Genomic DNA, 14,080 nt, shown 5'->3' on the forward strand with positions numbered 1-14,080 from the left:
AAAAAAAAAAAATAAATAAATAAAAAGGGTGCCTCCAATATGGTCGACCTGGAACCTTGATGGAAAACCTTCATCACTGATTGAGATGTAGGGGCCATGTGATATCTTTTTTGTACTCTCTCCTTCATGTAGATCTGGGGAATGCTGTATGAATGTACTAAACAGTTTTCTTGCCCAAACTTATATTTCTTCAACACAATCAATGGCTTACTTGCCACATTTTTCTTACTTCAATACAATCAGAGATAACCTAGCCATAATTAAGCATACCAGCACAAGATTCAAGTTCACAGTAGGTAAACTAAACCTAACTGGGAGCTCAGAGCTTTATGTATCCAGAAATATAAGAAAGAGAACGCTTTTTTCTTTTTTCAGGAACCTAAGGTCGGTAGAATGAGTTTTCAGCTCTTCGAGTTACCAATTCTTTTACCTAAAAAAAAAAAAAGAGGACCCTGGTTCCATTTTTAACAAACGTTCTTTTCTAAAACAATAAAGCATCCAATGTAAGTTTAATAGCGAGACAAGTAAATGCTTGTAGAAGCGGCAGAGAGATCTAAATCTAGTGTCCGGAGTTCAGACGACCTAGCAGACCGCCCTACAGGTTAGTGATTGGAATCTTCATTTAATCCAGAGGGTCACTTCCTCCTGCTATGATGATAAATTGACAACCAACTCACTAAGAATTCAGAGCAACCCATGCATAGTATTCATGTTCAATCGTATAGATAAGATTACCAAAAATTGTTTCAATTTCCAATATAACTCAGTTCCTGATGAAGACTAAACAAAAATTAACAAAACGAGCACAACGATCAAAATTCACTCCCAAAAAATACATAAAAGACCCAGAATTCCACAATGAAACCCTCAAAAGTCCATCCACCTAAAAATTCAATCTGAAAACAGGTAATCCACCAAAGAAATTATGCCAAACAAATCCAGATTATTAAAATTTGGAAAATTTGTAGAATTCATAGTGAGATGGTAACGCAAGAAGATTAAGACTTACAAAGCCAATCTATCGAACTGACGCAGATCAAAAAGAGAAATTCTGGTAACGCCCTGGAAAACTGAGCAATATCCTAATGAAGCGAGAAAAGAACCAATTTTTGGGGTTTTAGTGTTTATGGAGACTATAAATTAGGATTGGATTTATAGGGAATTCGAAAAAATGTTTCTTTTGGTAATGTACCGTAGGTTCCAGAAGTCAATTTTGGGTTAGGGTCTCATATATGCATACGAACGTGACCACGTCATCATTCCAAGACTTCCCTTTCATTCCCATTCATATCCTCATTTCCAAGACTTAATCGGACCTGATCTGATTAATTCTTAATTTAAAAAAAAAAAATCTGATCATTTCTCATATTTTAGAAGTTTCATATTTTTTTACTTTTAACTTGAAGGATTTGGATTATGTAGAAAGGTTTGAGAGGATTAGATCCTTAACTTGGATGACTAGTCTCAAGTTAAAATCTGATTTTTTTTTCTTAATCAAAGTGTTTGGATCAACATACGCACATCTCGACTAATCCTCGAAAAGACTAACACAACACTGTATGTCTATTCACACTAGTATCGTGTGCATCTATGACCCCAATGTCTTATTTTTTTCTCACATGAGTATTTTAAGGTAAGAAATCACTTCTTGGTCAAACGTATGTGGCCCTTGCAATAGAAGCCAATGAGAATAAGGTCTTCTAAGATCAACCAATCATCATAATTATCAAATTATCACTCACAAATTTGTTAAGGAGAAAATTTCCCTTTACCCACAAGGTTTATTCATGTATCTAGGGTCATTATTGCTCTATCCCTAAATACATAGTTGATAGTGTCATCTTATTTATTCTAAATACCCATCCCAAGATAAAAGGAACCCACGGGCAAGAAATTCTCCATTCACGGTGGGTTTGGAGCTCCATTTGTTAAAACCCTATTTCGGTTGGCTGGTAATATGTGTTGGAAGAAAAAAAATCCTGTGTGGGGCATGGATTTCACTTCGCCATGTATCTCAGCGTACGCATTTCTTTTCTCCTCCTTTATTACTCAAAGGTGAAGTAAAAAAAATGGAATCAGAAAATGAAATCTTACTGAACTTTGCGTGCAATTTGGTAAATGCCTATAGCAGCCATTGCAACATTTACAGTAAAAAGATTCCAATTTTTCTGCAAAACCAGTATTGATAAATGCAACACTCAGAATTTACCACACAGATAAACAATAGAATAAAAAAGAGAAGGTTTCTTTCATAAGGTTGTGAAAAGAGTTATCAATGGAGTGACTTGTGCACCGGGAATACAATAAGCATAGATTACCACAAAGTTCTATAAAGAGATAGGCTGTCCAAACTCCTTGTGCATCAGGGACACAATGTTTGACTGCAAAGGAAATTTAAAAGGAAAAGGAAGTGAAATTTTTAAACTTTTTGTATATGAATAGGAAAATTTATATTTTATTGAAATGCAATTTAAAAAATTTAGCTTTCTCAATGTAGTTTTGCATTAAGAAAAAGTGAAGGTTTGTCCCTTAATCATACACCATGGTTACACCAACATCAGTTACAAAGGATAGAAGAAATATTTCCCAAGATCATTTATAACAATCTCAACACAAATCTGCATCCCTATTCTATACCAAACGTGGAATGATACACCAGCATCATTTACAAAGGATGGAAGAAAGATCTCCCAAGATCATTTATATCAATCTCTAACACAAATCTGCACACCTCTCTCTTGGAAGAAAGATTTCTCTATATGATTTACATCAATTTCTAACACTTGAAATTCAATCAAAGAACAAAGAGGAGGGGGGGGGGGGTTATTACTATCCTGCAGTTATATCAAAATTGGGCATAGCCCATAGGGGCCAGGAGATAAATTCTCACAGCATGATCTGATCGCATCGAAGCATCAATGTGGTAGAACTGTACATCTTGGAAAATTATACAAGAAGCAAAGAAATGATAAAACCTTTTCCTCCACCTTCATGATATACATGTATTGCCAGCTGAAAAAAAACTGGTTTGAAGGTTTTTTACAATAATTTATCCTCTGCCTTCGACCTACAGTAGGACGATTCTCCTTACCTGCTCCTCATTTTACTATTTGAAAGGTAAATGAAATAAATATAGGGACCAAACTCAGCCCTTTCCCTCAACTTAAACTAGCATTTACCACACAATTTATTAAGTTGTCATCTACCTGGTTCTTACACTCCTTGCCAAATATCAATAAGACATTCAAACAATAAGATGAGCACAAATTGATTTTTGGAAAAATGTATTTCTTAAGATTCTGGAACATAAAGTGAAAGGATTGTTTCTACATCAGGAGTTAAGCAAAAGTTGACCAATGTTTCCAAAAAGGATAACCAATTAGTCAAAATTTCAAAGTGCTGCTTGGTAGCTTCAATGACTTATGCCAAATTAGAACCATATCTTGAAAAGAATCACAATCAACTTGCGATTTCTTCGGAAACTGAGAACATGAACCTTATAAGTAAAAATATATGCAAACCAAGGTCATGAACTATCTTTCGACTGAACAAAATAGCAACTAAGTAGATAATATTGTACCAAGTAGGGAGTAAAGCTCCTCCATATGTACTATGACATGGAAAGAAATCAACAACAACAACATTGCTAGTATTTGGCTGTAAACAAACTCTACAAATTATAAGTATTGTACCATAACATCAAAAACAAACTGGACTATTTTCTCTAAGTGGTCAACCTTACCGGTTTAATTACTAAGCTGTAGCGTGACCAGATAAGTCCAGTGCAAGTAACAGCTGGAAACCATAAGACAGGACTTGTGAAAGCATCGATATAAATAAAACTGGATGTGAATTGCCCATTTGTTTTAGTCAATCCCCACCCACTAAGCTATGATTTCTTTAGGAATCTGGAATGTTGCTTGCCTATTTGCTGAGGATAAGAGATAATTTCAGGCGGTTTTGAGAAGTCAGCCACATATGCTATGCTGATAATCCATTTACATGTTGGGGCCCAAAAGTGAACTGCAATCCAGAAGAAGGTACATTACGGATACAGGGTGGAAGTAACCAATACCATGGATATCTTGTTGGATATGTGTCCATCCAATCCATAGATAAATTGTTTATTTATGATTATGATTGCATGACGTTAACAAGTTGTGATTGTCTACAGATTTTAACCTTAACTCTTTCCATAACTGGGGGCAGAACCAAGCATTCTATTCATATGATTATCGCATTGTGTACTCACGAATATTGATTATTTTAGTGTACACATTGTGTTTACATTGTATTTGATCCATGAGAATCTTAGACGGAGTGTTGTTTGTTGTCTCAAGACAAGATTCTCATTGGTACTCATTCCACTGGCCTCTAGACCTGAGAGGTCCTTATCATTGCAGTTAGGAATTATGTGTTTTCATATACCAATGTTGATGTCTCTAGATTATATGTTGATGTGTTGAATTTATGGTGTTTGACTATGGACGAAAGATATGCTCAATAAGGAATCCACTCTAATATTGGGTGAATATCAAAGAATATTTAAACATGATTTGATGAAAATCCAAATCAGGTGTTATGTTTTGTAAAATATTTATAAAGGTTTTCAAAAAATATTAATATGCATTAATAATTATTTTCAAAAGAGGTTTTGGAAACATTTTGTGATACCCAATCAGAAGTTCAAATCCTCTATATGACATTTCGACAACCATGGGTTGTGACATAATTTCCATGCCTAGAGATTTGTCATGTGATATTATTAAATGAAGAGACTAAGTTGATGGTTGACTACCTCAACTTTGGGAATAATAAGAGTAATAGCATCTAGTCCTAATGTAATTATTGGTAAAGGTATTTGATTGAGAATTTTCAACATTATCTTATAAGCATCTGGAGCAGGTTTTTCCATTGGGATCATACATTTTCTTAGTCTGCTAAAAGTTGCATGATGACATGATTTATTTATTATATTAGAGAGACATTCATCAATTTCACCAAAAAAGAAATTCGTCGATAGCGCAATGATTACGTTGAATTTCAAAACTTGAAAACAACCTCTTCTATGTGTTGGTGAGATGACCATCCGGTCTTATCACGGAACCATAGTAATGGTCACTCCGTTATGAAAAATATACTCAACAAGAAATCCACTCTAATATTGGGTGAATATCAAAGAATATTTAAACATGATTTGATGAAAATCCAAATCAGGTGTTATGTTTTGTAAAATATTTACAAAGGTTTTTGAAAATATTTACAAAGGTTTTTGAAAATATTAATATGCATTAATAATTATTTTCAAAAGAGGTTTTGGAAACATTTTGTGATACCCAATCGGAAGTTCAAATCCTCTATATGACATTTCGACAACCATGGGTTGTGTCATAATTTCCATGCCTAGAGATTTGTCATGTGATATTATTAAATGAAGAGACTAAGTTGATGGTTGACTACCTCAATTTTGGGAGTAATAAGAGTAATAACATTTACTCCTAATGTAATTATTGGTAAATGTATTTGATTGAGAATTTTCAACATTATTTTATAATCATCTGGAGTAGGTTTTTCCATTGGGATCATATATTTTCTTAGTGTGCTAAAAGTTGCATGATGGCATGATTTATTTATTATATTAGAGAGACATTCATCAATTTCACCAAAAAAGAAATTTGTCGTTAGCGCAATGATTACGTTGAATCTCAAAACTTGGAAACAACCTCTTCTGTGAAGGCATGAAGGTTTTGCCCCTCCCAGACACTATAGTAGCAGGAGTCTTGTGCAGTGTCCATTGGGTTGCTTTTTTTTTTTTGAATACTTATTATTAGATTCTTCATTTTATTAGGTAATGAGACTGATTAATATATATTAATATAAAAAAGAATTCATGAGAGCAACCTCTACATATCATCCTTTTGGTACAATATAAGGAATTGGTCTGCACCGATTTCGATTCAAAACGTGTCGGAATCAGCCCCAATGACCCTACAATCGGCCATTTGATTTGAAAACCATCGATTCATGGGAATATTGGAAGGAATATTCCGATTTGAAAAGACAAAAATCAAGATCGATCAAAAGGCAAATGGGCTGATTCACCCAATATGAAAGAGATGCGGCAACCATCATAACAAAAATGAAGGGACAAAAAAGAAGGTAAATTTACCGCGCCATCCATTGGAGAATGCCACAATTATAAGGCTCCGTTTGGTATCGTTCTAAAAAAACGTTTCTGGAGTTTTTTCGTTCTATTGGAACGAAAAAACGGAATCTTTTGTTTGGTGCACTTATGGTCCGTTTCTGTTTTTTTTTTAACAAAAAGTGAAAAAAAAAAACTTAAAAAACGAGATTTCCGTCTTCCCAATTTCGTTCCATTTTACAAAAAAAATAAAAAATTTCCCGATAAAAATCTAAAATTTTGAAACACCATTTTTTCGTTTTAAAACTGCGTTTTGGCACAGAAACTAAAATTTTCGTTTTTGACACGAAACGACGTTTCTGGAACAGAAACGATACCAAACAGGCCCTAAGACTACTCCATCTGTTTCACCAAATTATCCTCAGACCCTCTATCCTCAGTCATTGTTAAGAAATATACCTTATATATTAATATCAGCAATTATATTTTATTTTAAATACCAAAATGGCCTTTTTAAATATGAAGTGGTAAACATATAGTCAAGTGCAGCCCTGCGATCTAAAGTTGATCCAACGGAGGAGATTGATTCTCGGAGTTAAAGTCCTCTGGCGAAGTTTTGATTCTCCATTTGATACACTTCTCGAGAATCAGAAATTTACGGTTAAGATGTCATTGTCGACGACAATGGATCAATTTATGCTCGAATCAGCCCGAATGGGTTTCTGGGTATGTATCAAACGGAAGCAGCTCCCGTCGATGTGCAAGCTTTTAACACCTTTCAAAGGCCAATTTCAGAAATCCGACGAGTCAGGCTAGAATCAGATGGGAACCTCAAGGGTTATTATTGGTACGATTCAAAGTGGGTATCCGATTTCCACGCGATCGACGACGAGTGCGAGCTCCCGAATGCTTGCGGATCGTATGGTCTCTGCATTCCGGGGGGAGGTTGTAGGTGCTTGGATAACCGAACAGAGTATTCCTCCGATGGATGTTTTCCGCCAGAATCCAAAAAGCAGATGGGATTACGCAGAAGGGTGAAGAAAGGAAAGCAGAGAGAGTTGGAGAGTCTGGGAGAGCGAGAGAGAAGAGGGAAGAGAGGAGTCCGAGGGAGAAGATAATCGAAATCTGCGTTTTTTCTCCTTTTTTTCCTTCAACCTGTTCGGAATTTGCAGTATGTGGTGGTCTTGGTTGGAAATCCGGCGAATTATGGCTGAAATCCGGTTGAGAGACCTCTTGGAAAGATGTCAGACGGTGAGATTGATGGGTTTCAGTGATTGATTTAGTGAAGAGATAAGAAGAAATGGATAGGAATAGAGAAGCTAGAAGAGGAAGTATGGAGGCTGGGAACGGATTGTCGAGATGGCGACATAGAAGTAGTAGCTTGAGAGATTCCTCTGGTTGGATTTATTTATTTTTTCAGTTCTTTTTCTTTCTGGTTCTAGATTATAAACATTCCCTTCTTGACAGTTTCTTGTATTTTCTTATCTGTATTTCAAAGCTTCACTATAATGTAGCAATATGAGTTCTTTAATAGCAAGGGTATAATGGTTATTTTAAGTTTATACGTAACAGTGACTAATGGTAAGGGATTTGAGGATAATTTGGTGATTAGAGGTGATTTTATAATTATGGTATTCTATGGGTGGTGTAATAAATTTTTTTAAAATAAAAATTAGTGGCGCAATAAATTTTTTTAAAATAAAAATAAATTGCTTATGAACGCAGAGAAAAGAAAACAAACGACTGCAAAACAGTAGAGATGAATGGATCAGGAGAGAAATAAACAGAAATAACCATGTTAGAGAATAGAGACAAACTGGTTTTAGGTCCGGCGGGGTGGTTCCATAGCGCGCTTAGAGGCCGCCATGAAATCTCCTTGTATGTTTCTAGGTTTCTCCGCGCGCTCTACTGGGAACCTTGCCTCGCGTGCGGTCGTGCCTAGGAAAGAACCTTGTACCAACCTCGTTAATTACCATGCGGAACGGTCCACCGAAGTCCATATAAGTCCAAGGGTGTCAAAAGGTGGCGGAGACTGCTCTCTTTATTGACACATGGCGGAGAACGATCCGATAGCTAAAAGTCCGATAAAAAGCTCTCAAAAGGTGTGGTTATCAGATCAAACCGAAACCAAACCAGTATCCCACCTCTCTTTGTCTCCGTTCAGCCGCTGCGAATCCCTCCTCTCTCTTTACCGTCACCTCTTCCGCAACCGGACTAGGTTCTTCCCTTGCCCACAGAGGCTATGTCTCTATCACAGTTTCTAATGCCCTCGTTGCCTCTGCCATTTGGGAAACTTGCGTAGTAGTGCCCTTTGTTTTCGCCGACGTTTCTGTTCTCGCATACTGCGGGTCAATTAGGGTTTCCACAGTTCCCTCTGTCACCAATGTTTCTGGTGGCTAGTCCAAAGTCGAGAGATATATGAGCTTAAGTACATCTCAAAACAGAGAAGGCTCTTTGCTTGCTGGAGTTGAGGTTAGTTTTTTTTTTTTCCTTTTTCTTTTATTACTGTACATTTGGGTTGGTAAGGAAGGAGATCTGACACTGGTTCAAAATTCAAACTTGTTCTGTAAATGAATGTGAAAGATCTAGGAAAACCATATTTGTTCTTCGGAGTTATGAGTTACGATTGATAGAAAGTTCTCTCTTAAACTCAAGTCAGAATGTTGCATTTGTTGTTTTATTGATAAAGGCTCTCACAATTTACAAATTGAACTCATGAATTTGTGGAATTTCAATGGGATTCTTTTGCTAGTATTGTTTTTCTCTAACAAGTCCAATAATGAGTTGCAATTGAGGTCCTTGGTGGCATAAATTAGCAGAGATAAGCTTCCAGTGAGAGCTTTTGTTCAGATTGATACTTGTCTCATGCAAGGAATCTAATTAGAGGAGGGATCCACAGCTGCTGAACGGAGACACAGAGAGGAGAGGGAAGATGGGGAGACGAAGAGAAGTAGGATACGGGTTAGGTTTTGGTTTGACCCGACAACCACACCTTTTGTGATGTTTTGTCCGACTTTTATTCTCAACCATCGGATCTTTCTCCGCCATGTGTCAATAAATAGAATCGTCTCCGCCTGATCAAGTGGCCGTAAACGATTTCTATCCCTGACGTTGTCTCTGTTTAGCATTTAATATCTAACGTCGTCAAGTAAATTTTCGTCGGAAGGTATTTTCCGTTAAATTTGAATGACTCCTTTACGACGAAATCTTCATAGAAAAGAAGAGACAAAGCGTCCGATCCTGTAAATCCTCACACCGGTCAAGCATCCCGACTGGTACTGTTGGGCTCCGCGAAGAAGCGAACCTGCAACTACCGGCGCCCAGTTCCTGGCTTCTGCTCAGGTCACTTAGGTCTCTCTCTCTCTCTCTCATCTGCTTTTGAGTTTGACATTAATAGTAATAGATCGTTTCATGGATACTTATGCCAGGCCCCTCTCTCTTCCTCCCTCAGTTCGTTTTGGCAGTAATTTGAACATTTAATGATTAATTACATTCAATCTTTTGTTAAACAAATTCAAAAGTCATCCCTCAGGTCTCATCTTTAATTTTGATGTACAATTTTATTTTGTCTACTTGGCCTGGCACCCATTTGATGTCTGGTAGTTATTATTGTGTTGGGCATAGAAGGTATTTGATGAGAAGTCTATGAAAACCTATTGAAGTAAACTACTCTGCAATTGCCGATAGTTCTCCTCCTTTATTTTGAGTTATTATGTTACGAATGGTTCCCACTGACCTGTATATAAAACCTTAATTTTTAACTTTATATACTTAATAATGGATATGTGTGCCTTGGCTGGACCAACTTGGCATTCATGGGTTTGTCCTTTACCATTTACGAGAGGTAGTAGCAGAACAGTTGGGTAGCACAGGCAGCCATGGACATATGGAGCCATCAAAGTATTTGGTCCTGGTTTTGATGGGGAAATGAGTAGGTACACTCCAAGCATGCATATTTAAATTATTGAACTAAAGGTTCAGAATTAGTAACATGCGGTCAAAATGTCTGGTTTTAGGCAGTTTAGAGCAGGCAAGGGTGCGCCCTTTTACTAAAGGCTAGGTTCAGGTGGTGTACGGTGGAGCTTAGTGTTGGTTGGGTATAAAAGAAAAAAGCAACACATTAAGAATAAAAGTGTTGATCACATTAGGATGTTGAGAAGGACGAGCGGAAAAACTAGCAAAATGAATAATTAATAAATAATTTCAAGGTAATTTAGGTGAGGACACGAAAGAAGATAAGTTGAAGGCAAGGCTTTTGCAGTTCGTGTGTGACTTTGCAGTGCAGGCCACTGATTGCAATGCTTTGGAGGTCTGATGTGATACAAATTAAAGGAGTTAAAAGACCAAGGGGTAGGTTGAAAATGACTTGGAATCAATGTCGATAAAAGATATGGATGAATCTGGGTTGACTACTATTGGGAAACTGGAGCAGTGTTGTCATTGTTGGCAACAAGATTTGTGATATTTTTGTGTTGAGAAAGTGCTCCCATGTGTTAGATAGTATGTTGATGTGTCTGACAATGTTCTGGTGGTGGTGTGTGATGTGTCAATGGATTGGCCATGTACTTGTTGAAGTGGTCAAGTGATGATTGACGTGGCAAGTAGGGTGTTGAAGAGTACTAGGGCTTGTGGCATTGTTTAAAAACACATTGTCTCATGGCTGCCAGCCAGGCCAGCAGTGGTTGCAGCAGGGTCAGCCTTGGCCTTAGGCATGTAGCCCCCATAGCCCCATGGCATGTGGCCACTGTCCACACCATGCAGCCTGCCCCACGCCCTTGTGAGCACAACCCATGGCTTGCAAGCAAGCCCCACGCCTCATGGCAATGCAGCCTCGTAGCCAAGCACCAGGCCCCCGTGCACACAGTTGCTTGCCAGTAGAGGCCCTCAAGCATGTAGGCCCAATGGCATAGGATTTTGTTTGATGTTGTGAAATTTGGTTAAGGCACTTGCGGCACCCCATGTGTTTGACGAATTTTAAAGGTGAAGGGGATTTAAGTCTATGCTCTCGGTAAGTCTCTCTTTGAGACTGTTTTTGTTAAAGAAACCGGTTCCAGAGGCTAAAGGGCCCTTAGATTGGAATCTTCTGATCGAAGGGTGGTCTTCTTGGCGCATATGGGAGTAAGTCGGTGAAGGTGAAGATGCCAGCGGCTGCTTTCTAATTGGCTTTGTGCATCCTCCTCTGTACACCATAGCATACCAGAACCTACCTTTGATTCTGTGTAGCACTCGCCATGTGCATGATCGCAAGATCCTATTTGATTGGTCCTTATCAGTTCCACTCTGGAAGGTGGATCATAAAGCTTCCTGATCTCCAGCCTTTCTGGAATTAATCGGATGGCTACCAAGTGAGCTACTTATCCCATAGTGCGTAGCTGTATGCTGCACCTTTGTTTGATTCCATTTCGCTGGCCTAAGGCCTTCTGCAAGTTGTTTTGTCCATCCTAACTGATGGGCCAATCCAAGGGGTGAGATTTCACCCGCCTTTTTTAAGTGGGGCATCAGACAGCCTCTATGGCAGCCGTTGGGTCGTGATGTTACTTCTTGTTATGGGGTTTTACAAAGATGCTCTTTTGAGCAATCTGAGCCTCCCACTATGTTTCATCCAACGGCTGAAATTAAAGTGGACATTATGAGGTCATTTGAAAGGCTTTTTGAGCACAGTTTTTTTCTTGTGCCTTGTAATTCGAGCAACTATGTTAGAAACCCATTTTTGGAGCAAGAAGGTGAATTGAAGGGGTTATTTACTACCCAAGCTGGGGTGTTAATGGTGATTGCTTTAGGATTTGTGCATTGCCAGAGTTGATCTAAGTACTTTGAGGTGTTTTTGGAGTTTGGGATTAGCCCGGGAAAGGTAATCCTAATTTTCAAATCCCAATTCTTGTAATTAGGTAGTGATTTTGTTGAATGCCTACCAAGTGTTTGTAATTGGGGATTTGGGTGTTTGCTTTTATTAAATTTATAATTGTATCTCTGATCAAGTTGGGGCTTGACTGGATTGGGGGTTGTTGCCCTAGACTGTGTTGTAGCACAGTCAAAAGCAGGAGTAGGAGGTCCTGGACTATTGTTGCAGTCAAATTGTGTTGAGTGTTGAGCTATACTGCTATCCGATTATCAACAACAAACATGGCTTTACTGCTATCCGATTTTCTATGAAGTATGCCTAAAAAATAGTGATGACTTAAAGAAGAATTGTTGCAGTTGATTGACGCTAGATTTGTGTAAAATTTTTTTTTATGTAAGAGGAATGTTGACTAGTCAAACTCTGTTTCTCTCTCTCTCTCTCTCTCTCTCTCTCTCTCTCTCTCTCTCTCTCTCTCTCTCTCTATGTAGTACCAAGAGCAAATCTTGATTTTCTTTCTGTGTCCATCTCCTCAAATATCCAACCAAAGAGAACCCACTCCTTCCCCAACCCCCCTCTCTCTTAGTTGCAGCTTTTGCTGTTAACCTTGTTTTTTTCTCTTAAACTTCAATACCATGCATCATTGTTTCTATTTGGTGCTTTGTTTATATTTACTTTAATATCCTTTTTTTTTATGAGTATTCTTACTTTAATATCCATTTTTCTGTAAACGTGTATCTCTATTTTTGTTCAGCCGCCATTGTTATTATTTATTTATTTATTTTTTAAATCTACTTTCTATACTCTTAGAATGTATATACTGAATGCCTCACTTACATGACCATGGATACTACAAGCCACATCCTTGGGCTAACCATCGAACAGTAGTTGTTTACAATCTTGTTGCAAATGTTGTTTTTATTTTCTGTTTAGGAGAAAGCAAAAGGTTCCTTGGTTACCAAATGTTGTTCTTGCTCTTCATGGAAATGAGAAAACCAAATAAAGTCAATGATAATTTTACTGCTTTTAAGTAACGCAACTGGAATTGTATTCAAATGTCACCTAATTCTTTTTGATAGTCTTGCTTTTTTTTGGTTGATTATCTGGTTGATTAGTTTCTTTTGTGTTTGTGGATTTACTCCTTTCCTTATCGCCCCCTGTGGTTCTGTTCTCATTTGTAGTTATTTTATCGGGGCATGGTTTGAGTTGTAAGCACTGTTTTAACCTGGGAAAATGTGCTAGTTTACTCAATGGTTGAATGGCTGGTCTGGTTTTCAGAACTATGAGAATAAACTAACTTACAATAGAATATATTAATTTTTTCAATAATGTTGAGAAGGGGGTGTCACATGCCTAGTTTATTTAGTGATCTGCCAAAAGCTGCTCTGACACTAGGAATTGCTTCATTTTGTACACAGTTGTTCATCGAGTAACTGAGAATGACCTCTCAGTTCAGCAGTTGGAAGAACTCAATCAATGCCATGGAATCTCAAAGCCAAAATACCTCTTTCCAGAAGCTTCATAATGTGGAGAAGGTCATTGATAAAGCTAAAAAAAACATTAAAAGTTCTCTGCTTACATGACTGGTTTTCTACTGCTGTTTGCATTTTGCAAATTTTTTTGAGGAGAAAAGTGATTTCCCCAATTTATACTGTTGCACAGAGAATTGTTAGGGTATTGGAGATTGCTGGAGCTGTAATGGATGAACTATCTAACTCAACTGGTCCAAGGATGGAAATGCTTAACACCCACTGTCGTGAGTTCATGCAGTTGATCAAGGTGGATGCTTTTCAAATTGAACATCTCTTTGATCTGGTCATTTGAATTTCAATCCCTTTGTTTGGTTGGGAGACAATTTGGAAATTGTGTCATTCAAAAGCTTCCTCCTCCAAATGTCATTCTCCTTATAGATTTACTTTGCTCTGCAGTTCATTTGTTTATATGGAATTTTTTCAAAGGTTTGGCCTATAGGTTGGGATAGAATCTGTTCAAAAAATTTATGGTATGAGTAGATCCACATGGGATAAAAGGGGCGATGGTTAAACTCCGGGTTGTCATCCCCAAGTTCTCCTACATTAACAAACCCCACCCCCAAACCA

At 37.7% G+C, this 14,080-nt stretch overlaps 3 protein-coding genes across 5 annotated transcripts in view; 1 reads left to right on the forward strand and 2 right to left on the reverse strand.

The window, feature by feature from the left end:
* The window catches only part of LOC122093993, a 6,698-nt gene extending 5,466 nt beyond the window's left edge, over nucleotides 1-1,232 (reverse strand). Inside the window, exon 1 of the mRNA XM_042664566.1 lies at nucleotides 1,010-1,232. The gene's annotated coding sequence lies outside the window, so the exon portion shown is untranslated. The remainder of the gene's footprint in view (nucleotides 1-1,009) is intronic.
* Nucleotides 1,233-2,090: 858 nt separating this feature from the next.
* Nucleotides 2,091-8,142, reverse strand: LOC122093105 (mitochondrial pyruvate carrier 4-like). The gene is made up of 5 exons (XM_042663353.1): nucleotides 8,116-8,142; nucleotides 7,960-8,017; nucleotides 3,925-4,023; nucleotides 3,743-3,795; nucleotides 2,091-2,168 (listed from the first exon to the last, which is right to left on the reverse strand). Exons 1-5 carry the CDS (start codon nucleotides 8,140-8,142, stop codon nucleotides 2,091-2,093), a joined length of 315 nt encoding a protein of 104 aa, XP_042519287.1.
* A 63-nt stretch (nucleotides 8,143-8,205) lies between these two features.
* Nucleotides 8,206-14,080, forward strand: part of LOC122093996 (mediator of RNA polymerase II transcription subunit 11) — a 12,022-nt gene continuing 6,147 nt past the window's right edge. The window contains exons 1-3 of one of the 3 annotated variants that reach the window (XM_042664568.1): nucleotides 8,206-8,614; nucleotides 13,400-13,516; nucleotides 13,644-13,760. In XM_042664568.1, coding sequence (XP_042520502.1) covers nucleotides 13,421-13,516; nucleotides 13,644-13,760 — 213 coding nt within the window. In that variant the 5' untranslated portion in view covers nucleotides 8,206-8,614; nucleotides 13,400-13,420. Of the gene's footprint in view, nucleotides 8,615-9,357; nucleotides 9,494-13,399; nucleotides 13,517-13,643; nucleotides 13,761-14,080 lie in introns of those variants that run through there. The other 2 variants (XM_042664569.1, XM_042664570.1) reach the window with 2 other exon arrangements.

This window comes from Macadamia integrifolia, chromosome 11, assembly GCF_013358625.1.
Source record: "Macadamia integrifolia cultivar HAES 741 chromosome 11, SCU_Mint_v3, whole genome shotgun sequence".
Taxonomy (NCBI): domain Eukaryota; kingdom Viridiplantae; phylum Streptophyta; class Magnoliopsida; order Proteales; family Proteaceae; genus Macadamia; species Macadamia integrifolia.